Genomic DNA, 24,420 nt, shown 5'->3' with positions numbered 1-24,420 from the left:
CCGAAAGTTGAAAATTTTATAAGGGGTTACATCATTAAAATTGTCAAAATTTGACAAAAAATTGAATTATTTAAATTTGAAAACTGAGTATGCAGCTTTGTTAATCAACTAAATACTAGCATAGAAACGCTTTCCGAATTAAAATGAACTTTTTTTTGGCTTAGTTATGAGTTTTTTTTAAGTATGATTTTTGGGAAAAATTGTGTGTTTTTATACCTTTTTGCGGGTTTCTATAATTTTAGTCAGAAACGTATAAGAGCATCAACATACGCAGTATGCAGATTTGTTAGTGCTATAAAAACATGCACAGAAAAGTTTTCCGAATCAAAATTAATGCTATTTTGGCTTATTTATGATGTTTGGAAAACTCGGATTATTTAAGAAAATTGTCTGTTTTTATACCATTTTGCAGAGTATAGCTTCAGTCAGAAGATTAAAACGCAGTGAAGGAGTCTTTTCCGACCCTATAAACCATATATATTCTTGATCAGCATCAACATCCCAGTCGTTCTGGCCATGTCCGGTCAAAAAAAAAATTTTGTACATGTTTCCGAAAATTGAAAATTTTATAAGGGGTTACATCATTAAAATTGTCAAAATTTGACAAAAAATTGAATTATTTAAATTTGGAAACTGAGTATGCAGCTTTGTTAATCAACTAAATACTAGCATAGAAACGCTTTCCGAATTAAAATCAATTATTTTTTGGCTTAGTTATGAGTTTTTTTTAAGTATGATTTTTGGGAAAAATTGTGTGTTTTTATACCTTTTTGCGGGTTTCTATAATTTTAGTCAGAAACGTATAAGAGCATCAACATACGCAGTATGCAGATTTGTTAGTGCTATAAAAACTTGCACAGAAAAGTTTTCCGAATCAAAATTAATGCTATTTTGGCTAAATTATGATGTTTTGAAAACTCAGATTATTTAAGAAAATTGTCTGTTTTTATACCTTTTTGCAGAGTATAGCTTCAGTCAGAAGATTAAAACGCAGTGAAGGAGTCTTTTCCGACCCTATAAACCATATATATTCTTGATCAGCATCAACAGCCCAGTCGTTCTGGCCATGTCCGGTCAAAAAATAAATTTTTTACATTTTTCCGAAAATTGAAAATTTTATAAGGGGTTACATCATTAAAATTGCCAAAATTTGACAAAAAATTGAATTATTTAAATTTGAAAACTGAGTATGCAGCTTTGTTAATCAACTAAAAACTAGCATAGAAACGCTTTCCGAATTAAAATCAATTATTTTTTGGCTTAGTTATGAGTTTTTTTTAAGTATGATTTTTGGGAAATATTGTCTGTTTTTATACCTTTTTGCGGGTTTCTATAATTTTAGTCAGAAACGTATAACAGCATCAAGAAATGCAGTATGCAGGTTTGTTAGTGCTATAAAACATGCACAGAAAAGTTTTCCGAATCAAAATTAATGCTATTTTGGCTTATTAATGATGTTTGGAAAACTCGGATTATTTAAGAAAATTGTCTGTTTTTATACCTTTTTGCAGAGTATAGCTTCAGTCAGAAGATTAAAACGCAGTGAAGGAGTCTTTTCCGACCCTATAAACCATATATATTCTTGATCAGCATCAACAGCCCAGTCGTTCTGGCCATGTCCGGTCAAAAAATAAATTTTTTACATTTTTCCGAAAATTGAAAATTTTATAAGGGGTTACATCATTAAAATGGCCAAAATTTGACAAAAAATTAAATTATTTAAATTTGAAAACTGAGTATGCAGCTTTGTTAGTCTACTAAAAACTAGCATAGAAACGCTTTCCGAATTAAAATCAATTATTTTTTGGCTTAGTTATGAGTTTTTTTTAAGTATGATTTTTGGGAAAAATTGTGTGTTTTTATACCTTTTTGCGGGTTTCTATAATTTTAGTCAGAAACGTATAAGAGCATCAACATACGCAGTATGCAGATTTGTTAGTGCTATAAAAACTTGCACAGAAAAGTTTTCCGAATCAAAATTAATGCTATTTTGGCTAAATTATGATGTTTTGAAAACTCAGATTATTTAAGAAAATTGTCTGTTTTTATACCTTTTTGCAGAGTATAGCTTCAGTCAGAAGATTAAAACGCAGTGAAGGAGACTTTTCAGACCCTATAAAAATTTATCAAAAATTCAGTTTTTTAAATTTTAAATTGACTCTTCAGCTTTGTTAGTCTACTAAAAACTAGCATAGAACAGCTTTCCGAAGTAAAATGAATGATTTTTAATTTAGTTATGAGTTTTTTAAACTATGGTTTGGTAAAATTTGTACTGCGAAAGACTAAAATAAATTTATATTATTCAATCATCGACAGGATTTCTGAAAATATTAACCATTCAAAGCGCTTGTCGATAATAATTATAAAACTTCGATTGTTTTTTCGGTAAAATTATTTTAATTTTCTTACATTTCGAATCTAACTAGAACTTAATATTAATTGAGAAAATATTTTCAATACCTAAGTAAAAAGTACTCTTTAAATACTAATAGCCAGCAATATATATATATATATATCAATTTCTGTGAAACATTTCGTATACTCTAGGAAATATATATATGAATGTGTATATTTGTGTGATATACTTATTTTAGAGTGGGGAGGTTCCGGAACCTACAAAAATATATTTATGTATGTATATATAAATGATTGCATGAATCTTTTAACCTTACAATAATTAAGGTATTTCTTTTGCTACATGCTATATTCAAAAAATTCACACAGTATCGACCGAAATTCAAATTAAAATAAAAATATTCTTTCGTGGGATAATAATTAAAAGATATGCAGAGTTTAAATAAAACCTAATTTGTGATAGTTACAGAAAACTAACGATACTTTTGTTTTAAGAATATATATACACTTTAAGTTCGTGCAGACTAAATAAGAAAAAGGACTATGATTTATTTAAAAATTATAATATAATATATATATAATATACCAGAGTAACCGATATGCTGGTATCTATATTTGCATGCCCGTATGATGCATTGACGAATTCAGTGGACTAGATTCGTTTGTTGGTATATCATAAGAACCTGGATCAGGCTAGAACTAATTGATTTAGTCAGACAATGACAATTCACCAATAACTGTTTTCAATTCTGCGATTATCGCCATCAAAACTATCTTTCTTCAACCCTACACTCTTACCTACTTATGTATATTACAGCTCGCATAAATTCTTGTTTGATTTGTCCAGAAACCCTATTCTCGACAGTTCTAGAGCAACCAGAAAACACGGCGCTAGGAGGACTTATTGCTATTACCGCTATTCACATTGTTGTTGTTGTACAAGTATGGTATGAGGTTGGGCTCTATCTCGAGCTGTTGCCTGAGTATCGAGCTCATCACGAACTCCGTGGACACAATGTGACACTTTGGGTTGCCATGTCGCGTTAAATCCGCGCACAGATGCATGTCCGTCGGACAGGTCACTATGATATAGGAGTCGGGCGCTTGGACATGCGCCTCGGAAACAGCAGCACCGGTCCGTCGTTTTGGCTCCACTTTGCCACCGGACGATTCGATCATCCGAATGATTTCGTCGCGGGCTGGGAACACATCCGGCGTCACATAGAAGTACTTGCCGGCAAATAGTGTCGAACGTGTGGGGGCACACAGGACGGTGTTTAAATTAAATTGCAGATTTTCATCGACCGGTATGTGCTGGATGCGATACGGATCAGTTGGGACGAATTTACCGGCCTTGGCGCTCTCCACAATCCAGCTAGATTTTAGCACAAAGTCCACATGACAGCATGCCTGTATAAGCTTGCAGGTGCGACTCTCGCGTGTCATCACCAGATGCGTGGCATCTGCGGGGCTGTCAACAACGATTCCGCCCAAAATTCTGCAAATAAAATTCCAAAATTAAAAACGTAACTCAAGAAATTAACTTACACTTAAGACTTTAAAAACTAAAAGTTTAACAGCATTTGGTATACTCACAACACTGCCTTTTTGAGGGCTTCGGCTTCGGCAACCTGGGAGAAGATAACCTTGGGCGGCTTCGTATTAGTAGGATACTCGATGCATACAATCTGCTCTGGCAACTGCTCCTGCTGGAAGGCATTCATTTTTTGCCGCTTCAGCTTGTGCTCACTGCCAAAGGGATCGGACAAATGACGCTTGACGCGCTCGTGCGCCTCCTGGGTAAGGTTGATCGGTGCCTTCCAAGCAGCTATTCAATGGAGAGGATAAGAAATTAGTTAGAAAAATACGAGAAAGCTCAGTAAAAACACTGAGACTTACTTAACAGATGCGCCACCAGATTGCATTCAATGCGGAATGGAGCGATTAGGCTGTACTGCTGGTATTTGGGATTATCGTACTGGGACAGGCCGCTCAGGTTGCCGATGCAGACGTCGCTGAGCCATAGAGCATTCACCATCGGTATGTTCCACTCCTTGGCCGCGTTGAATTTGTTGCCCTCGAGTTGCTTGCACACGATTACCGTGTTCACCTTGGACAGATATGAGGTGTATATGGCCCCGCATTCCTCGCCCATCTGTTGGAGCCTCACCAGTTCCTCGCCCTCGAATCCCTCAGAGGTAATAATGTACCTTTCCAATGGCTTGCGATAGCCAAACTGACTGGGGAAGGGCAGGTGAAGAGGTTGCCATGGCGGCATCAGCTGACGCTTGAGACAGATATCGCTCAGCCAGTAGGCGGTGACGCAACGTTTGGCATCCCGCAGAGCCTGCATCACCACACCGTGCCGCTGTGTGCGACAGATGACATGCGTCACACGGGGACAGTAGACGCGTTCGATGTCGCCACCAAACTGCCGAATAGTATCCAGCCAAATGGGTAGCTCATCGCCGTCCGTCTCGTCGTACTCCACGATGTAGAAGGTGCAGCCCACAAGAAAGAGATCGGCGGGCAGCTTCAGGTTGGGATTGTGGCCGTAAAACTGTGGCATCGGTATCGGTGGCTGGCCGGGGCGGGCCTGCATATAACCATGTGGTGGCCGCTGTTGGACTGGCACACCCACGCCTACGCCAACGGCCATTTGTTGCTGCTGCGGGGACTGTGGCGGAGCTACAACGATCTGCTGCTGCACCAGATGCTGCTGTGGAATCTGCTGCTGCTGTTGTTGCGGCACAGCGATCACTCGGCGCATTTGCTGCTGTTGCAGCATTTGTTGTTGCTGCTGTTGTTGTTGTTGTTGCTGTAGCATTAGCAACTCCTGCTGCGTTCGTGGGGGTCCTGACACACCGACGGCTGCTGCGTTATGCTGCTGGCCCATCATCCTCAGAGCACCGGCTGCCGATGGTGGCTCGACATGTTGCTGCTGGACAACCATCTGTTGTTGTTGCTGCTGTTGCATTAGCAGCTGTTGCTGCTGCTGCGGAGTGGCTCCAGTCACCACCTGCTGGACAATCTGTTGCTGTTGTTGCTGACCATCAGGCAGTTGAATTAGTTGCTGCTGCGGCGTCTGCACTCCATTGTTGCCCAAGCGATTGCTCAGCATGTTGGCCAGGGCTGTCTTGGTTTTCAGGTTCATCTGCTGAGGGGTTTGTTGTTGCTGTCCATCGGGAGCTGATTGGGTGAGACAGGAGGTAAAGATTAGCAACAAAAAAAAATAAATAAATACCCCTTTAAACTAAGTATTTGATTAAATACTATAAAAATTAAAAAAAGATATATTCACTCACTTGTTGAAGTCATGACCAAAGTTTGTGTCATTATATTGGCACCGCTTGGGACAGGTCCCGGGACTGCGCCCGGAGTTGTGGGTGTTCCCGGTGTTGGCGGCTGTTGGACAATCGTCTGCTGCTCTATCAGCTGTCCATTGGGTCCAGTGATGAGCTGCACCGTTTGCTTGCCCAGTTGCTGCTGTGGCGCCTGCTGCTGCTGGATGGGTATTTGCTGAACGCGCAGCTGTTGGCGCTGCAAAAGCATTTGCTGATTTGGATCGTTGATGGGGTTAAAGGCTTGTTGCTGCTGCTGCGGCGACTGTTGCTGTTGCGGTGTCGTCTGTCCAACTCCCACTACCGGTTGTTGCTGCTGCTGCTGTATCGGACTGAGGCCAGGAGTTCCCCCGGCTCGAACAACCACCTGGCGCTTGCCCTGTTGCTGCAACCAGAGCATCTGCTGCTGCTGTGTCAGTCCAGGCGGCATTTGGCTCTGGACAATAATGTGACCCGGTGGCACAACAGGACCTCCGGCCGGCCGTGTTGCGACGATGCTGCCCGGTGCACCAGGTCGCGGCTGGTAAGCAACCTGTTGGCGCAGCATCACCCGCGGCTTGCTCTGCTGATTCAACTTGGTGATGTACTCGGCTCTCTTGTGCGCATCCAGGGAAATAAAGTGCGCGTGGGTCTTCTCGTCCAGAACTATTTTCTGTTGCTGCGGTGGCTGCTGCAATATAAGCTGCTGCTGCTGTGACACCTGCTGAGGCTGTTGCTGCTGCTGTTGGACAGGCGGCGGCAGCACGATCTGTTGCTGCTGCTGTTGCTGCGGAGCTTGTGGCTGCTGCTGCTGCTGGCCGGGCCACGAAGTTTGCGGTCGCAAGCCGCGCGGTATAAACTGCTGCGGTTGCTGTGGCTGCTGCTGAGGAGTTGTGGGCAGCGGCGATTGCATTCCCACACTGCTGGTGGGAGTTCCTGGAGTGGTGGGTGCTATCTGGCTTGATGCTGGACTTTGCGGGGACCAGTGTTGCGGCATTTGTTGATGGTGTTGGGGCGATTGTTGCTGCAGCAGCAGCTGTTGTTGCTGCTGTTGCTGTTGAGGCGGCGGCGTGCGTTGAGGCAACTGTTGCTGCGTTATCAAGACTTGCTGCATAATCTGCTGCTGTTGCTGCTGCTGAGGGTCTATTGGTAGCTTCTGCTGGACAATCTGCTGAGGCTGCTGCTGCTGAGGAGTTTGTTGCTGCTGTTGTATAAGTATCTGTTGTTGTTGTTGTTGTTGTTGTTGTTGTTGTTGTTGTTGTTGTTGTTGCTGCTGCTGCTGTTGTTGCTGCTTTTGCAGCAGCTGTTGTTGCTGCAGGTATTGCAAGCGCTGTGGATCGCTCAGAATCTGCTGATTAACAACGATTTGCTGCGGCTGCTGCTGCATTTGCATCCGCTGTTGTTGCTGTGGCATAATCTGTTGCTGCTGCAGCATCTGTTGTTGTTGTTGTTGCTGCACTAGTTGCTGTTGCTGCTGCTGTTGCTGGGATATGTTCGTCTGATTCACAACATAAACGTTTTGACTCTGTGGATTTTGAGCCAATATCTGCTGCTGCTGAGCCAAGCTGAGCTGATTGAAGTGCTGCTGACTGATGATAAAGGTTTTCCCCTGTGGCTGCATCGACTGCGGTGCCTGCTGCTGCTGCTGTGGCTGCTGGACTCCAAGGACTTGTTGCTGTTGTTGTATTGGTTGTTGTTGTAATGCCTGTAAGTAGTTTAATTTAGTATAAACAAAAAAAAAATATTCTTTTATCAAAAAATCGTAAAACGTAATGCATCTAATTTCTGATATATTCTTTGTCAGGCCTACTAGCCATGCTCAAATTCATTATTAAATAAAATGTGTAAACATACCTGCTGCGGTTGTTGTTGCTGCTGTTGTGAAAACTGTAAAAGAATTTGTTGGTGTTGTTGTTGTGGAATCTGTTGCTGTGGCCGCTGAATCGTTTGCTGAATAATCCGCACTTGGCCACCACCTCCCAATGCGATTTGTTGTTGTTGGGTGAATTGTACTTGTTGCTGCTGCGGCTGCTGCGGTTGTTGTTGTTGGGTATGTTGCTGCGCCTGAGAAAGTTGCTGTTGCTGTTGTTGTGGCTGTTGCAGTTGTTGCTGCTGAACATTCAACATTTGCTGCTGCTTTTGCTGAAGACTTTGGATTATCTGTTGCCCCTGGGCCGTTGATGTGTTTATTACATGTCGCTGGGTGATGACCTGTTGCTGTTGTTGTTGCTGTTGCTGCTGAGGCTGTCCAGGCTGGGGTTGTTGCTGTACCAGAACTTGTTGTTGCTGCTGCTGGGCCAAAACTTGTTGTATTTGCTAAAAGCAGACATAGAAATGAATTAATAAAATTAATCTTGTTGACAAGATCAAGAGGTTAAATTGGTGAGATAGTCGCGGGTAGCTTGTTATCTTCTGAATTTCATAAACAGTGTGTTCTTAAGCTTTATTAACTCGTTTTACCTTAATTTCGGTTATTATTTTGCTTAATAAAAAGGTTTGTGTACTTACTTGAGGATTTGGTGGCTGCTGCTGTATTGTTGGGGTGGTTGGCTGTTGCTGCAGCGGCGACTGCCGAGGAGATGGAGTGTGTTGTTGTTGAGGCTGCTGTTGTTGCTGCTGCTGCTGTGGAGCCATTTGCTGCTGCTGCTGCTGCAACTGCTGTTGCTGCTTCAATTGTTGTTGCCGCATTATCAGCGAATCCTGGTTGCTACTCAATGTAGAACGACTGAGCACCTGGGCCACTTGAACGGGATCCGTGGGATCGATGGGCTTTTGCTGGGAGAAGGACTGCTGCTGCTGTTGCGGCTGCCCACCCACCTGATGGTGATGCAGCTTGTTCTGTTGCATGGGCGGCGTCTGCGGAATCTGCGGCGACTGTGGAGCAGATATTTGTTGAGGACTTTGCTGCTGCTGCTGTTGTTGAGCCAATTGTTGTTGCTGCTGCAATTGCATGCGCTGCTGCTGATGGACGGGCTGCTGAAAGGGTTGCATTTGCTGCTGCTGCTGCGGGGACATCATTGCCGGTGATTGCTGTTGCTGCGGGGACATGTGCTGCTGTTGGCGATTCTGCTGGATTTGCTGTTGCTGCACTTGCTGCTGGCGCAAATGTTGCTGGGCACTTTGCGGCGACGGAGGTGGCGGTGGCGTCATTTGCGGAGCCGGAGATTGCAGCTGGCGTGGTGATTGTGGCGGCAACATGTTGGGATGATGCTGCTGCTGTAGCGATGGGGATGGCGTGCTGGGTGGCATTACGGGCGAACGGTTCTGCACCATCCGTGGTGATTGCTGAAGGCTTTGCTGCGCCTGCTGCTGCTGGAGACTTTGCTGCTGCTGGAGATTTTGCTGCTGCTGTTGTATTTGCATCTGCAACTGTTGCTGCTGCTGCATGATCTGTTGCTGTTGCTGCTGATTTTGCCTCTGTTGCTGCTGCTGCTGCGGCGTCAGTACCTGTCCGCTCTGGATAATCTGTTGCAGTTGCATTTGGCTCTGATTCAATATCTGTTGCTGCCGCATCAAGTGCTGGTGTATGATTTGCGGCGAAACTGGCACAGACTGCTGCTGCTGGACAATCTGCTGTTGTTGTACAATTTGATTTTGTTGTTGCTGCTGCTGCACAATCTGCTGGTGTTGTTGTTGCGGAGATTGAACGGGCTGCGGCGTTGTTGACTGTGGAGTTCGGGGAGTTTGTCGCCCCGTTGGAGTTGTAGGCAGTCTGGGCGACTGTTGTTGCTGCTGCTGCTGCGATTCTTGCTGAATAAGTTGCTGTTGTTGCTGCTGCTGCTGCTGAATCATTTGAATTTGCTGCTGTTGCTGCTGCTGAACCTGTTGTTGCTGTGCATTCTTCAACTGTCTTTGCTGCTGTAAAATGTTCTTGATTTGCTGCTGGTTCTGCTGCGGCTGCTGTAGAGTTGCGGGTATGATTTTCTGTTGCTGTATAATTAATTGCTGCTGCTGCTGCGGGTGAGGTGATGGCGGAGCAGATGCATGCGGAACACCCTGTTGCAACAATTGTTGCTGCTGTGGTTGCGGTTGCGGTCGCACGAAGACCACTTGCTGCTGCTGCTGGGGATTAGGCACGGGCACCTGTTGCTGTTGTATTTGCTCGGCCGAGGCCTGAAGCTGCGATTTGATGCTTGCGATGCTTTTGGCAGCTGCACTGTCCTCCCCGAAGCCCAGGATGTCCGACAGCGTCGACGAAGAAGTGGCAGGCATCTGCTGCTGCTGTTGTTGCTGTGCCGCTTGCTGCTGCTGCTGCTGGAGGATTTGCTGCTGCTGCTGTTGTTGCAATTGTTGCTGGTGCTGCAATTGTTGCTGCTGGAATTGCTGCTGCAGCTGTTGCTGTGATGCTGCCTGCTGCTTCTGAGTCCGCTGCTTCTCAATGGGCTTCAGCAGCCTAGGATGATAGGGCTCTGTGGGCAGGCAGCTCCTGGACTTGAGGCAGTCCGTCACCCAGTCCGGCGTTACTATAATAATGGCATTCTTGGGCAGCGCCAGCGCCTTGTTGTAGATGCCACCGTTGGCCGCCCCGCATACCAGATGCGTGTTGGTGGCCCCAAAGCTGTGCGTGACAACGGCGCCGTGGTAGGTAAGCATGGCATAGAGGCGCCTGCGATCCCCCGCCACAACATTTGTGATTGCCACCCGGATGCCGCGCATGAGGCGGAGCTGATTGGGAGATGGGTCAAAGGCCCGTGTCGAGGCCATCCGGCCCAGCTTGGCGCTATGCACGATCCATTGCTCCGTCACGGGTATTGCGCTGTACAGGTCCAGGTTCATAGACAGCTCCTCCTCCGAATAGTTGGTGGCGCATATCAGATGTGTGATTGTGTCCGACAGGAACAGCTTCGATTGGGCGCCGCCGCTCTTAAGGAAGCGTTCGATCTGCAATTGGAATTTTTTTTTTTTAGAATAAAAACATATTGTTTGTTTTAATTGCCATCCTATAAGACTTTAGCAGCTGATCAAGTGCTATAAACTTTAAGACGTAAGGATTATAGGAACTCCGCGTGCCCGAACTACCCTGTGTGTAGTATGAGGTGTTGTGGTCTGCGGCAACATTATTGGCGCGCATTGCGCCGGGGCACCCTGTGTGTGCACTTACACAGGCACAGCCGCACGCACAAACACTAACACACACGCACGCACGGAGCACCATGCAAGTACAGGCAACAGCGGCCGTCTCTTTACCTCTTCATCCAGGTTGCCGAGCACATAATATATCACATCCTCGAAAAGTTTGTCGCTTATCTTGAGGTTCTCCATGGCTCCGCCCTAAGATACTGCAGTTCCGCTTCTCCTGTGGCGTTAATTTCACTTTTGCTTTTGTTATTGCTGCTGCTGCGACCGCCGCTTGGTGGCCATCTACATTTCACCGTGTTTTCGACCGGTTGGCGGGGTTCTGAGCTGCACGCAAAGGCCTATAAACAGTAACCGGCACGGTGCTAGTTGCGAAATGCACTTTAATTGCCACTAAGAATGCTAAAATTACATTTAAATTTAGGTTTCCTCTAATCAAGCAATGGCGAACAGTGTGACCGAACCGGAGAAAAATAATGAAAACAATCGTGGAAGGTTATCGAAAACAATATTGCCAGATCGCTATGTGGCCTTTTACACAGAACTCTCGTCGATATCTTAGCCAGCGGCGCCGATTTGAGAAATGTGTAAAATATTCAAAAGTTGGCGGAAATTACAAAATGAAGATCATTTTTAAAAACCAACATTTAATTCTTGTTTAAAGCTCTAGACTTTGTCCGAAAAGTAGGAATGGTCAATTGCCTAATTAGTGCTTCCGCATTTTCCAGGATATAGCAATTATATGTATATTTAACAACTTATAAACATTTTATTTCGACTTTTCTGCCAAACTAGATTTCTGTAATTTTAAATTAGTTGCCAGGCGATTTGAATAATCAATTAAGATGATTGCCACCCAGGCATTTATCAGTTGAACAAACACTTGAATTCAATTGTTGATTTAGCGTCCCAGGAAATCAACACATTTTTAAGTAGCACGTACATACAATTTATTTTAGCTCAATACTGGGGAAGTTATCGTCGCTCTGCTTCATTTACAAATCGATTCTAACGCTCGCCCTGAAAATTGAATATTCTGCAAGCAGCAATCTATTCGGATGTTTACAAATGTGCAAGTTCTTTCAACTGCCTATTATTAACATTTATATCATACTTTAAAAAGTTCAGAGACGAGCACATCATAAATTATTGACGGAATCCCACTTATTCACGGAGAACAATGCTGTATGGCTGTGGCTCCAACTTAAATTTATTATGCTCGTAATACTTATAACTACGCACGATCAGGATAAGTTATGTTAATGTTACACAGATAAAGATATATATATAACTGTTTCAATAAAGTTCGCGCTGCACCCGCAGGCTCACCACCTCCTAAGCTTCGCTTCTCAGGCCTGAGAGAAGTACTGAAGAGACGGGACCTTGAGATTGATTGGCCACTAGCAAAGCGAAGGAAAGAGTGTGCCGTTCGGGTGGTGCTTTAAGTTTACGGGGGAACTACAAATTCTGCTTTTTTTGTTTCTTTTCTGTTTAAATTTCCGCGAAATCCGGCCAGCAGCCATCTTAGTATTAAGGTTTTCTTTAAAATTAGGTATAGAGCATTTAAAGTGGGAACGGGGGTAAACTGGCTGCAGTTGAGGTTGTGGGTGTAGTGTGGAGGCGTGACGAGGTGTGATGAGTAAATTAGCTCGTCGCCGGGAACTTGTTACATGGTTGGATGATCGAGGTTTTGCGTGCCGGCACGGTTTCTGGCGTGGGAATCGCCTCCCCGGTGGTCACCTTGTTGGCAAACACTTGCTTAACACCGCCACCCTTCTGCTTGGCCATCTGGTAGTCGCCCGAGTCGAAGAATTTTTGCTGCGGGAAGAATTTTTTTTTATAATGTAGGTAGATTATCTTAAGCTCTGAAGGTCGGGTGCTAGAGCTGTACTTTGGCACAGAACTTGTCTAGATTTTGTTTCGGTAAGCTGGATGATGACCCTTAACACTCACCCCCTTCTGCAGCCTTTTCTGGAGAAAGGCAGAGTGCCCACCGGGCACCCGCATTCCGCTGGGATACTTGGACTTCAACTTCTCCTCCTCGAGCTTCTCCAGATCCGTAAGATTTGCCTTCTCATTGGGATCGTTGTCCTGGGGCGTGGTGGCCGGGCTATTGCTGTTTTCCTCCGCGGAGCTCATCGTGGATGGGTTTACCTTTGGAAGCGATGGGAACGAGTGAAAAGTTAGCGACCGTCCGAAAATATGGCGACAGAGCTTTTCCAAACAAAAGCGAAAATGGAATGGAGGAAGGGAAAACGGAATCGGATTCGGAATCACAAGGGTAACGAAACGCAGAGGCGCGCAAAATGCCAAGATAAAATTGCATTTCATCACACACACACACGCGCGACCGCACACCAGCTTAGATATCCAGGGCAGGCGCACGCACACTGCTAATAATATATGGACGCGAATTATTATAGTAATAATCGGATGAGCAAATATTGTTTTAATTTTTTATGCACACCCATACGCAGGCGATAAGGCGCTTGTATGTGTGCAAGTGTGTACAGCGTAGTTGCTCACCTTTGCCTATTTGTTCGACGCGTAAAATTTGACGATTAACTGTTGTTTTCCACCTCCTTTTGTTCTCCGCTTCTCCTTTTGCGTTTCCCTCCCTGGAAATCGGATTTACCAATTAGCGGGCCGAATTCGGTGCTAGCTGCTATTCGCAAGCAATCGGGGCAAATGCTCGGATTATAAACACAATCAGGCTGGCTGACACACGATTTATATGTTTATTTGGGATTGACTGCTTTTTTCAAGGCGATTCTACAATAAAAAATAATTTTAACACTTTACAGACGCGCTGGGAGATGATGCAAGCAGTGTGACCGCAGTTCAGCCGAAAAAACTATACCGACAAAAATATACTCAATTAAACCGATAATATACCAAAAAGCGATAGCACTTTGAATACTAGTTTTGAACCACAAGAATTCCAGGATGTTATTTATTTTATTCATGTTATTTTATTTCCTTATTTGATTAGCTTATTTGTCAATTTTTTTCTTCCTATCATTAAATTGTTTATTATTTATTTGTTTATTTTAAATGACTGCCATTGAATGTTGGTAGAAATCAATCCTCGAAACTTATGTCTTGTTGTATAGAGTTGGTTGGTATTTTATCACCGAGAACCTTTCCATCTTATTAGACTAACGGCTCCTGGTAACACTGCCACGATTGTTTCAGCTGTTTTGCTAATTTTTTTTGCCCTGTGTTCTGTGTGTAAATTGTTATAAGGATATAAAACGAGGAATCGCTGGTTCCACACACACGCACACACCGCCAACTGATCCACCGACCACGCCCACATCCGACGCAGCAACATGAGCTCCAAGGACAAGGCCAAGTTCAAGCTGTTTCTGAAAACGAAACCGGCAGGTAACAAAGAGTTCGGCGCACTCTTATTGGACACAAAAATAAAACATTACCGATGCTTACATTTACCCGTTACGCAGGATACGTGGGTGAGCGGACCCTCCGGCCAGAGTTTGAGAGGGAACTACGGCCGGAGCAGCCGGTGGCGGAGCGATGCAGGATGCTAAAGGAGCTAGGCGACATGTATCTGCACAGCTTCAACCTGGATGAGGTGCGTGGTGGCAAGAGAGTAAATGCCTAGAATACTGCTCATTTCCCTCCTTTCAGACGTCCATCACTATTCTGTTTAATCTCACCAACGATCTCATCGTGCCCAACAAGCCGGCCGATACGCGCCAGATTGCGTTGAGCTTCTACAAGCGACTAATCCACACACAGTACAAGAACCTGACCATCATGCGGGAGAAGTTCTTCCTGGTCATTCAGAACCACGAGGCGCGCGAGGATCTGCGTCACCTGCTTGACCTGCTCGACACACTCACCGACAATGGGAAGGACATCACCAACTTCGAGGAGAAGGTATGCGATTGACTGCTAGCGTAAAAATCTAACTTCATTGATTAACTTATTGGTCTCTCCACAGATTGGCAAGTTTATGCTGCTTTGGATCCCAGCGATCACTGAGGCCAATCTGCTGAGCCCCTATCTTGACATGCTGGTCAATCTGATCAAGTTCAATGCAGCCCATCTGGACAAGGACATTCTCGTGGGAATCGTGCAGTGGGTGACGATGATGTGCTTATTAATGAAGCAAGTATAACATCCAAGCGTTCTGTTTTTCCGAAGGAATGCCTGCGAACTGAGCTGCAGCGTTACGGTTGATGAGATTGGCCTACAGTGCCTGACAATCCTGGAGATGGTCATCGGCTACACCATCTTTCCCAGCGAGCCACTGCCGCAGTGCATCACAACCTTGTGTCGAACGGTCAATCACGCGCCCTATTGTCCGGCCTCATTTAAGGTGAGTCGGGAAGGTTTTAAGCTATTTTTGTACATTAAGGCCCTATTCTACAGATATTCTGATAGATGAATTACTTCCCTTAACCCCTTTTTAATTGCATTATCTAAATTATTCTGAGGTTAAAATCGCAGTTGTACATGTCCATGCTGCAGTTTGTGTTTAAGATATATATTTTTATGAATTTCTTACAAGTAACTGATTATAGCGAGACGAACTTTGACGAAAACTTGTCGTAGTTGCTAACTCCTTCCCGTTCATGTAGCGGATGCGGCGGCTGCTTGGCATTGACCTCTAATGCTGGCAAGCTTAGATCTTCAGACGACTCTTGCTCCAACTCCTTTACATTAATTTCCATTTCTTGCTCCTCCTTATTCGGCTTCACCTCTTTGTTTTCCACCTTTGTGGAAATGTTGCATTCGCTTTGCCGATCAAGACTGCACAAACGATGCACCACATCAAAGTACTGATCTCGGGGACAGCGCATTTCAATCACCCTCATCCTGGCACAAATATAGTATCTCTGACAGTCACGACTATGTGGCGCCAGACGACTTCCTGTTCGTATGCATTCGTCCAAAGCCAGAGCCTTCTCGGACAGCATCAACTGCGGCGGCATTGTGGGCTTTTCTAAGCAGATGCCCGTGTGATCTGGCAAACAGGAGCCCACTTTTGCCTCAAAGTAATCCCCGGGAGGACATTGCTGCAACACAGCCTCTCCCGACTGGCAGCGGAAGTAGGTCTCGCAGTCATTAGGGTTGGCCAAGGTGGAGTTATCCGGCAGCACACAGCTGCACTGATGAGCGGCCGTCACGGTTACGGGAAGGCAGGCTTTTCGGTTTGGGTCAAAGTAGTTTCCGGCAGAACACTTGGCCACAGCATAGGCACCGTCGGACAAGCATTGCTTGTAGAGCGAGCAATCGTCTGAAACTCGTTCAACATGGTTTATTGTGTCACAAGTGGGGGTGGAGTGATCATCAGAGCAAGCGCCGGGCACGCATATCTTCAGTTCCCTGCTAAAATGGTATTCCGCTGGACAGCTAAACTCCTGGAAGGGTACTTCCTGGTCACCGGTGCAGACATAGAACCTCTGGCATTGATGCTCGTGTGGTAGCATTTGCCAGGGCTCGGAAATCTGGCAAAGAGCTGCCATATCCGGCTCCGCAATGAGCGATTCCACTACGCTGACGGCCAGCAGAAGGCCAATTAATAGAAGTTGATCTGGGCAGAAGTGGATAGGTTTATTAATAAAATCGAATCCAATGTTTAGGAATTCTTCTAGGAGACCACTCACTTTCCATTCTCCGTAGGATGTGCGTTTATTTTTGAAGAATCCGTCGAGTGCGGTGATGATATGGGGCTGCTTCGCTTTTTATGCCCTCGCTTTGGCTGGGGATTTATCAGCTCATTTGGCAATCGCTGGCAGAGATTGGCTCTGACATTTTCCTATTAATACTAATGAGAATTCTGCTCAGTGTGTATCTGGCTTGATACTCCCCCTGACTTGCTCTTATCGTTTAACATGCCTTTTCCGTTAGATGATGATTAGCCCTACTCCCAAAAGGTGATCATTGAATTTGTGATTTTTAGTGGAAAAACACAATTTCAAGGTCTTTAAGATGAGAGGGGCGATGACCCAGTTCTCTGGGTAGTGACCTCGGTTCATTTTATCTCTAGATATTACCAGCTCCGAAAGAGTTTGGCATCTCGAAGGTTTCACAAAATCGAACTTCGGATCGTTTTACTTACAGATCATGAAGAACCTGCTGGGCACACAGCTGGGCTATCATTCCATGAAGATGATGTGCAGCATCCTCAACGATCGTGCCCTCTACGACGACGCGCACATGCTTCGCGGTGCTGTTTTCCACCTGAACATGAACATCTTCGGATCGAACATTATTTTTCAGGTTTCACCAATGACCTATGCCACGAATGTGCTGACAGCCTTCCTTCGGGTGAGCAGATATCAGATTCTGTCTAGTGCATCGGGAGAGAGACGCTAATCCGTGTAATTTTTAGGCTCTCGACAGTCGACAGGTTATCGTTACCTTTGAGGTGATCCTTAGCGTCCGCATGGTGATTAACAAGCAGCAGCTTTCTGAGATCATTTGGGATCGCATTTGCGACATAATGTCGGCAATCGTCAGCAATATCGAATACTATGAGGCGACCAACATCAACAAGGACCGACTGCATCATTTGCAGATCAATTTTCACGAGAACATCGACTGCATAGAAAAGCTGTTGCAGCAGGATCGGTCCCAAATTCTGGGTAATGTCGAACGCATCTACGATCTCATCGAGCGGGTGGCGGATCGACGACCAGAGGCCTCAGTTCTGGCCCTAATCGAGTACCGATCGAAACGCGTGACGGCTACGCGACCGGAATGGCTTCAGGTGCTGGCCCAGTTCGTGCGTCGTTACTATCGCATGTCCAATGTCGATGTGCGTATCAAGACCATAGAGGCGCTGGTACGGATTATGGACCAGAACCGTGCCTGCTACGAGGAGGAGATTCTCAGTAGGGTGGTGCTCGTCCTGCTGTCCAACATCCATCTGGAGCCAAGTGTTCTTGTCCGCGTGGCTGTCGTTCGTGCTCTAGCTAACTTTGCGTCGCACTGTGATACAAAACGATGTATGGACCTGCTGGACATCCTGGAGGCGCTCATCAACCGACCATTTGAGCATACCCGACATGCGTCCTCGGGAGCGAGCGACACTGAAGATATTATAGCTGCCGTCGATGGTTTGGTCAAGGTATTCGCCATCAAGCTGCACCGCATGCCAGCGGCCCACGCCCTCAAGATATTTAACATTCTGATGGATCACTTGGAGCTACATTACGACCGGACCAAGATCTTTCAACAGACTAGCTTGGTGCGATTTAAAGTAAGTAAAGATACGAAATACTACGCCAGTAAGACTCTTCTGTATTTCAGAGATAAAAGAAAACGAACTTCCTTTGATCTGAAATGTATTATTAACTTTGATTTCCTACACACTATTATAGATCTTCACTTGGCTGCTCCAGGCCCGTGCTAATGGCTCTTACCACATTGGTTATCCGGAGGGCGACACCGATGTGGTAAAGTTCAGTCACTATCTGGGCATCGATTCGCCATTGTTGCCACAGGCTCACGCCACAGCCATCTCTACGCGTCGAATGTGCAAGCTGATTGTGCGCTGCCTAGAGCAGGATACCGACTATTTGGTGTTCCAACTGGTCATCCGGAAGCTGCCAAAAGTGCTGCAGAACAAAGCACTGGTTCAAGGCAACGATATAGAGGAAATGGCCAACACACTCCTCAAAATTACCTCGGTGACCAATAATAAGTTCAAGCGGCCCACCGACGAATTTCATGCCTTGGTCCTGCCCGCCATCGCCTCGCTGGTCATCTACCATGAGAGCCTGCAGCCGCCGCAGCACTATGGAATTATCACGGCCCTTAATTCGAGGGTACTCACCGGCGTCGCTAGCGTCTGCATCAACACGATGACGATTCTGATACTGGAGATGCCTGAGGCTCTGATGCGAAAGTTGCCAGCCGTATTGCTGCAGATGAGCAAGATGTCCGACACGAATGCGCTGGCCACTCCGGTTCTGGAGTTTCTGTCGCGTGAGTTAATAGACCAGCGAAAGTAAGTCACATTTGTGAATTCAAATTGGTTACTTGTGTCCTTTGCAGTGCTAATTCACCTGTCCAAACATCTCTTTGCGAACTTCACAAACATGCACAACATGTATGTGTTTGCCATCACCCTTCCATATACGAAGCCACATCGCTACGATCACTATACAGTGTCTTTGGCCCACCACATCATCGCCGGATGGTTCCTAAAGTGCAAGCTAGAGCTGCGCAAGAACTGCGTTAACTACATCAAGAACGTAAGCTGGCTTGGGTCTCTGTTATAACTAACTATATATACATATATATATATCTTGATTCATTCCAGTCGATTCAGTCAAATGCCAAGATGCTATCTAGCGATATTGTGAATCTGAATTCCCTCAACGAGGACTCGTCCAATAGAAAGCGAAGCACGAGCCTCACAGAAGGCGGTAGTCGCAACAACGCTAATGCGTGGAATGACCTGGAAATGCGACCGCAGATGAACAATGGACTGCGCAACATCCATGCCGAGCTGGCGGAGACCTGCTTTGACTTTCTGGCCCGGCACACCTACTCGCCCTGCCCGTCGATGCCCAAGCGGTGAGTTTCTTACATTTTTGCTTGCTGCAGTCATTCCAAACACTATCTTTTTGTAGTCTTCCTGCCGCCGAATATCTGCTGAAGGATGGTGCTTCCCAGACCTGGCTTGTGGGTCACAATCTGGTGACCATAACCACTTCTGGTTGCCCATCGGCCCCGACGCGCAGCGGTCTCTGCGAGCGTTGCGCTCAATTGGGAAAGGCACCCAGCATAAGCCTGAACTCCAAGAGTTTGAGTGATGCTTCCGCAGCTCCGCCCCTGTCGCCGGAACGGGAGAGACGCTACACCAAGGTGAGCCTGCAGCACAGCAGCGGCAACGAATCGGCGGGCAGCACCGAGCTGACTTCCTCTTCGTCCTCAAACTCGGCAGCTACAGGCGGCCATCCGCACCGACAGATCTCCAACAGCTCCACCGCCTCTCTAGACGCGTTGTCGCGTCGTGGCTCGAATCCCGAGGCCATGGGCAGCGGTGGACTTGGTGAGGAGGGACCACATACTGGGAGCAACACATCGCTCCTTGGAAACTCCTTGTCGCAATCCTCGGTGAGCATGAGTCCATCGTCAGGGGGATCGGTGGTACAGCAGGCGGTTTGTGTGCGCTCCTGCACTGGCTGGGCTGAGATTCTCATCCGTCGGCCAACTGGTAATGTCTCCTGGATAACCCGCATTCAGAATCCTATTACCAACGACTGCTACGGACAGGATCTGCCCTTCAACAACGTTGTCTCGCTGTTTTTGCCCACGGCGTATGGCGGAGTATTTGGACCGGACACCACCACCGTTCAGCAGACTCCATCTCATCCATTGATTGCAGATCCCGAGCCAGAACCGGAGGCAAACCCATCTGCTGCTCCTGCACCGCAAGCGGCGAGTGCCATTCGCAGCCGGATGGTGGCCAAGGCTCGTGCCCTACAGCGACAGGAGGAGATCCACTCTGTGGGCGGCGGCAATGGCAATGGCAGCGAAAGTGGAAACGGAAATGGTAATGGAAATGCATGCAGTAGTGGAGCCGCAGCTGCCATTCCCATTCCACGGGTTTCGGCAGCCGGAAAACGAGGTAAGGAGGCTGCTCTCTGCGGGAGTGTAAGCGACGGCGAAGCGGACGACGATTCGCTGGCCTTCGAGGATGCTCAGAGTCGCTCTCGGAATCCTGTTCGTCGGGTCAACTCCAGTCCGGAGATGAGTTCTAGCTGGCGGCAGTCCTTTTTGACCAACAAGCCGATGCCACTGTCCCAGGAGCCCGTGAAGTCCGCCGTCGATGAACCGCAATCGCAGCTCACGTTGAAGAAAAAGAGCGTCCAATACAGCCCCAAGGATATGCGGGTTAGCTGCGAGGCCATACCGGAGGAGATAGCCGGTTCTACGCCGCCCTCGGCTATACAGGCCCTGCAGCCAGAGAGTGGAACTCTGCCGCCCAAGCAGCATTCTGCGGACGATGTGAGCAGCCATGTAGCCGGCGGCAGCAGTAGCACCCTGCAGGCTGGTGGAGGATCTACATTGAAGCTGGGAAAACCACCGCTTTCGCCTGGTCAGCTGCCTTTGCTGGCGACGGGAAGATTGACCAGCTTTGGTGGCACCTCTGTTCCGCAGCCCGGTGCTCTGGTCAATTCTAATAGCGGTGGCGGAGGTAGCAATGGAGCGAATGTCGGGGGCGTGATACCCACTGATTATGACAACGGCAACAATGGCAACGGCGACATGATGCGCGGGCGCTCGAAAACTATATCGGGAATACCAAGCAATGGCAGTGGTGCCTGTCCGCCCCCGGCAAGCAGTTTCCGGAACTTTGGAACTTCCAAGCCGCCCATCAACACCAAGCTGTGCATGAATCCCAGCTTCGTGTTTTTGCAGCTTTATACCACCGGACAGCTGGGCGTCACGGATGTCCCGTTGAAAGTGGGCCCGGAAAATGCTAGCGCTGTGAACCTGATCGATTTGGTTCCGCCATTCGAGACGCACAAGATCGGCGTGCTGTACGTGGGCCAGGGACAGTGCAACAACGAGGTGGAGATCCTGCGCAACTCGCACGGCAGCTCTAGATATGTGGAGTTCCTCCGCAACATCGGCACCTTGGTCAGCCTGAAGGAGGCCGAGCAAAACAACCTGTTTATTATGCTGGACAGGAATGGAGCTGATGGCAAATTTGCCTACATTTGGAAAGATGACATACTGCAGGTCGGTAGTTTGTGATTTTAGATTCTTTGCAGCATGTTTGCATTGTAGCCCTTGTGGTATTATTCTACAGGTCACCTTCCATGTGGCCACATTGATGCCCACCAACCTGCAGGATGATCCCAACTGCAACTTGAAGAAGAGTCATATTGGCAACGACTTTGTTAAGATCATCTACAACGAGAGCGGCGAGAAATATAATCTAAACACCATATCCGTGAGTAATATATTTTGAAATGTAAACGAAGGTTGCTCAGCATTGAGATTCCAATTTTTAGAGCAGTCTCACTTAAAACTACCAATCTGTAACATTAAGGTTTCCGTTTTAGATAAAATATAATTAATGTAAACAAATTTTGATCTTTTACAGGGACAATTCAACTACGCTTGTGTAATTGTGGAGCCACTTGAGCTAAACTCCAATAGAGTGTATGTGAAGGCACGCTCAGAGATATCAAAGTTCGTGTGCCACCCAGAACCCAGGATCGTCTCCGATCGCAGTGCTCCTCTGTTGGCGCGACAAATGGCTCTGCACGCCAATGTGAGTTACCGTCAAAGAGTCTAATTAGTTCATTGATTTGATTATTTTTATCACGTGCAGCTCGCCTCGCTAGTCTACCAAAGTGTGCAGAAAAAGCATCCATATGCATCAAATTGGCTAGAACGATTGCGCAAACTCAAGCGCCTGCGATCAAAGGTGAGCTAACCCACTATATATACATATATAGAACATATATTTATGGGAATTATAAAACATAATTTGTTTAACAGCTGATTGAGGGCCTGAACAGCCAGCAAAAATCCGGCAGTGCTTCGAGCGGCATCGGAGTCAATGCTGCCACGTCCATAGGCTCGGATATTAATGACCAACGAGGGGACTTTATCAGATTCACATAGACGACGACAACAACGAGATAGAGAGAGGCTCCAAACTGAAGAATTCCCCCAAGGGAGACTCATCCTGCCATGGATCCCTCTTGATTTTTTAATTTGGATAATCTGAATTGTGCAAGCACCCAGCAGACCAACAACAGAAGTCTCTGCCTGTAATCAATAATCACGAAAATAATAATTATATATATTCATAATGAATTTGACAAGTTTATAAAATTTGTGAGAAATACATAAATAAGCGCTGTTCTTTCCAAAACACTATTCGTATCCGATTGGATGTTTTTTACGATGCTTTTGGGTCGTTATACATCGAAAATAATTAAAATTACAACTTTTTAGCATAATTCCCTATACTTCTAGTACAATTAATTGTCCAAAACTAATTTATTTCTTTGTCTTTTGTTTGTTTAATTCTTTTGAAGGAACATCACGTTATGCTGAGTGAATTTATATGATCGTAACCGAATCCCTCGATCTTGCGACTCGCAATGCGGTTGGCATAGTCCACAGCTTCCCTTAGACACCGTTGATCCTTAAAAGTGGCTTTTATAAATCCCGCCACGAAGCTGTCTCCTGCGCCCAAAGTGTCCACCACTTTCTCAGGCTGATAGGAAGAACACTTATGGAAGTTACCACTTGAATCGAGACACACGGCTCCGTCACTGCCCCATGGACAGATAATTATGGGTTTTTTGCTTCCATTACCGGAAATGTCGGCGGCCAGCTCTTGACATGTTTGCTGCGGCGTCGTCCAGCCCTTGTCGGTGGCCAGCTCCTTGGAGAAGATCACATAGTCGCAGGGATGACATAGTTCCAAGTTCTGATCGTACCTCGTCTCAAAGTCCAGCGAGATAAAGGTGCGTTGCCCTGTTTTCCGGTCGTACTCCCGGATGCTCTGCATCATCTTGGCGGTGTGTGTCGTGTTGCGAGCCTCAAAATGTACCCATCCGTAGTATGAGAGATCGATTTTGATGAAGTCCTCCCACGTGGTCTGCGGATAGTCCTTATTGCAGTGGATAATGGTGCGGGAGCCGGTGTCCTGTGACAGTATCACCGATGAAAACGGGGGATCCCTGCTGGTCAGGGGGCAGTTCCGAGTGCCGATCCCTCGTCGCCGGAGATCTTCGAGGAGCACACGAAACGCATCCGAACTGCTCAGAATGCCAAAGAAGTCCACTTTGGTGCCGAGAACTCTGAGCGTTGTGCTAACATTGGAGGCATTGCCGCCACGTTGCCAGAATCCATCCAGGCATCGACGATCGGTGTCCTCCTTGGGATAACTCCCGACAATGGTCACAAAGTCAATCACGGTGCAGCCCACACAAAGTACAGACTTTTTCTGGTTCATCTTAAATTATACACTGTCCCAGTTTCCTAAATTTAAATGTTATTTAATGATTTATTAAAAAGGTTAAAGTTCACGTTTCTAATTCCAGGCTTACAATTTATTGCTACTATTTATATGTTTTTACCGCTTGTTGGTAATCTAATACCTAACAATTCGAATTTCGAATCAATCAAAGATTTCGAGGGTTTACCTCAATTTGCTCTAGTTTTTTTTCGAGCTCAATCTAATCGAAAGGTTAATTTGTACCTGCACTTCTGGTATTTATTGTCGTTCGTGTTTCACATATGTTTTTGTTTTCAATTCTTCTTATCGCTTTGGTAAGAGAACACCTAAGAGAACCCATGGGTTGAACCCACGATCGCAGAGAGAAGTGCTCTCTGTATCAGTGTGACCGATTTGAGGGAGCATTATAATATTACATAGCTTGGAAAATTACAAGTAACCACAACTAATAAATAAATATAAATCAATCAAACGACATTTGTAAATAGGGGTTATTAAATAATTTTAGTTTAATCTGGAAGTTTTAAATAAAAATTAGATGGTTGATCACTAATATATTTACTATAGGTGAAATACCCATTTCTACCAATTTCATACACTCTCTGAATTCTGTTCATAAGTTTATAGTATGATTAAAAGCTTCAGAGCTCCACTTGTCGAACTTTGGTAATCAAAAAACTAATCATATATGAAACT

At 46.0% G+C, this 24,420-nt stretch overlaps 5 protein-coding genes across 7 annotated transcripts; 1 reads left to right on the top strand and 4 right to left on the bottom strand.

Annotated features, from left to right (window-relative positions):
• Nucleotides 1–2,377: 2,377 nt before the first annotated feature.
• Ptip (PAX transcription activation domain interacting protein) lies at nt 2,378–11,258 on the bottom strand. The gene is made up of 7 exons (XM_020945729.2): nt 10,863–11,258; nt 8,184–10,556; nt 7,530–7,991; nt 5,661–7,380; nt 4,255–5,544; nt 3,952–4,183; nt 2,378–3,853 (listed from the first exon to the last, which is right to left on the bottom strand). Exons 1-7 carry the CDS (start codon nt 10,935–10,937, stop codon nt 3,247–3,249), a joined length of 6,759 nt encoding a protein of 2,252 aa, XP_020801388.2. The 5' UTR covers nt 10,938–11,258; the 3' UTR covers nt 2,378–3,246.
• A 418-nt stretch (nt 11,259–11,676) lies between these two features.
• Nucleotides 11,677–13,660, bottom strand: endos (endosulfine alpha). The gene is made up of 3 exons (XM_086834297.1): nt 13,278–13,660; nt 12,705–12,905; nt 11,677–12,569 (listed from the first exon to the last, which is right to left on the bottom strand). The coding sequence occupies exons 2-3, from the start codon at nt 12,888–12,890 to the stop codon at nt 12,396–12,398; spliced, it is 360 nt and encodes a 119-aa protein (XP_086690423.1). The 5' UTR covers nt 12,891–12,905; nt 13,278–13,660; the 3' UTR covers nt 11,677–12,395.
• Nucleotides 13,661–13,672: 12 nt separating this feature from the next.
• Nucleotides 13,673–22,634, top strand: gig (TSC complex subunit tuberin). Its single transcript, XM_020945715.2, has 15 exons — nt 13,673–14,138; nt 14,216–14,346; nt 14,403–14,654; nt 14,719–14,855; nt 14,922–15,096; nt 16,845–17,051; nt 17,116–17,985; nt 18,107–18,713; nt 18,783–18,982; nt 19,051–19,307; nt 19,364–21,482; nt 21,553–21,696; nt 21,850–22,020; nt 22,081–22,176; nt 22,251–22,634. The coding sequence occupies exons 1-15, from the start codon at nt 14,084–14,086 to the stop codon at nt 22,374–22,376; spliced, it is 5,547 nt and encodes a 1,848-aa protein (XP_020801374.2). The 5' UTR covers nt 13,673–14,083; the 3' UTR covers nt 22,377–22,634.
• On the bottom strand, nt 15,249–16,441 carry obst-J (obstructor-J). The gene is made up of 2 exons (XM_020945724.2): nt 16,388–16,441; nt 15,249–16,314 (listed from the first exon to the last, which is right to left on the bottom strand). The coding sequence occupies exons 1-2, from the start codon at nt 16,392–16,394 to the stop codon at nt 15,296–15,298; spliced, it is 1,026 nt and encodes a 341-aa protein (XP_020801383.2). The 5' UTR covers nt 16,395–16,441; the 3' UTR covers nt 15,249–15,295.
• On the bottom strand, nt 22,527–24,093 carry LOC110178551 (ketohexokinase). Of its 3 annotated transcripts, none has more exons than XM_086834296.1 (2): nt 23,846–24,093; nt 22,527–23,747 (listed from the first exon to the last, which is right to left on the bottom strand). In XM_086834296.1, exon 2 carries the CDS (start codon nt 23,719–23,721, stop codon nt 22,801–22,803), a length of 921 nt encoding a protein of 306 aa, XP_086690422.1. In that variant the 5' UTR covers nt 23,722–23,747; nt 23,846–24,093; the 3' UTR covers nt 22,527–22,800. The 3 variants fall into 3 exon arrangements, with proteins under 3 accessions (XP_086690422.1, XP_020801376.2, XP_020801375.2); XM_020945717.2 differs by having other exon boundaries at nt 23,816–24,037; XM_020945716.2 differs by having other exon boundaries at nt 23,912–24,007.
• Nucleotides 24,094–24,420: the final 327 nt, after the last annotated feature.

Source organism: Drosophila serrata, unplaced genomic scaffold (assembly GCF_035046125.1).
Source record: "Drosophila serrata isolate PLE 108 unplaced genomic scaffold, ASM3504612v1 contig_272, whole genome shotgun sequence".
NCBI lineage: Eukaryota > Metazoa > Arthropoda > Insecta > Diptera > Drosophilidae > Drosophila > Drosophila serrata.
Note: the sequence above shows the minus strand (reverse complement) of the source record. Positions and strands in the feature narration are given on the sequence as shown.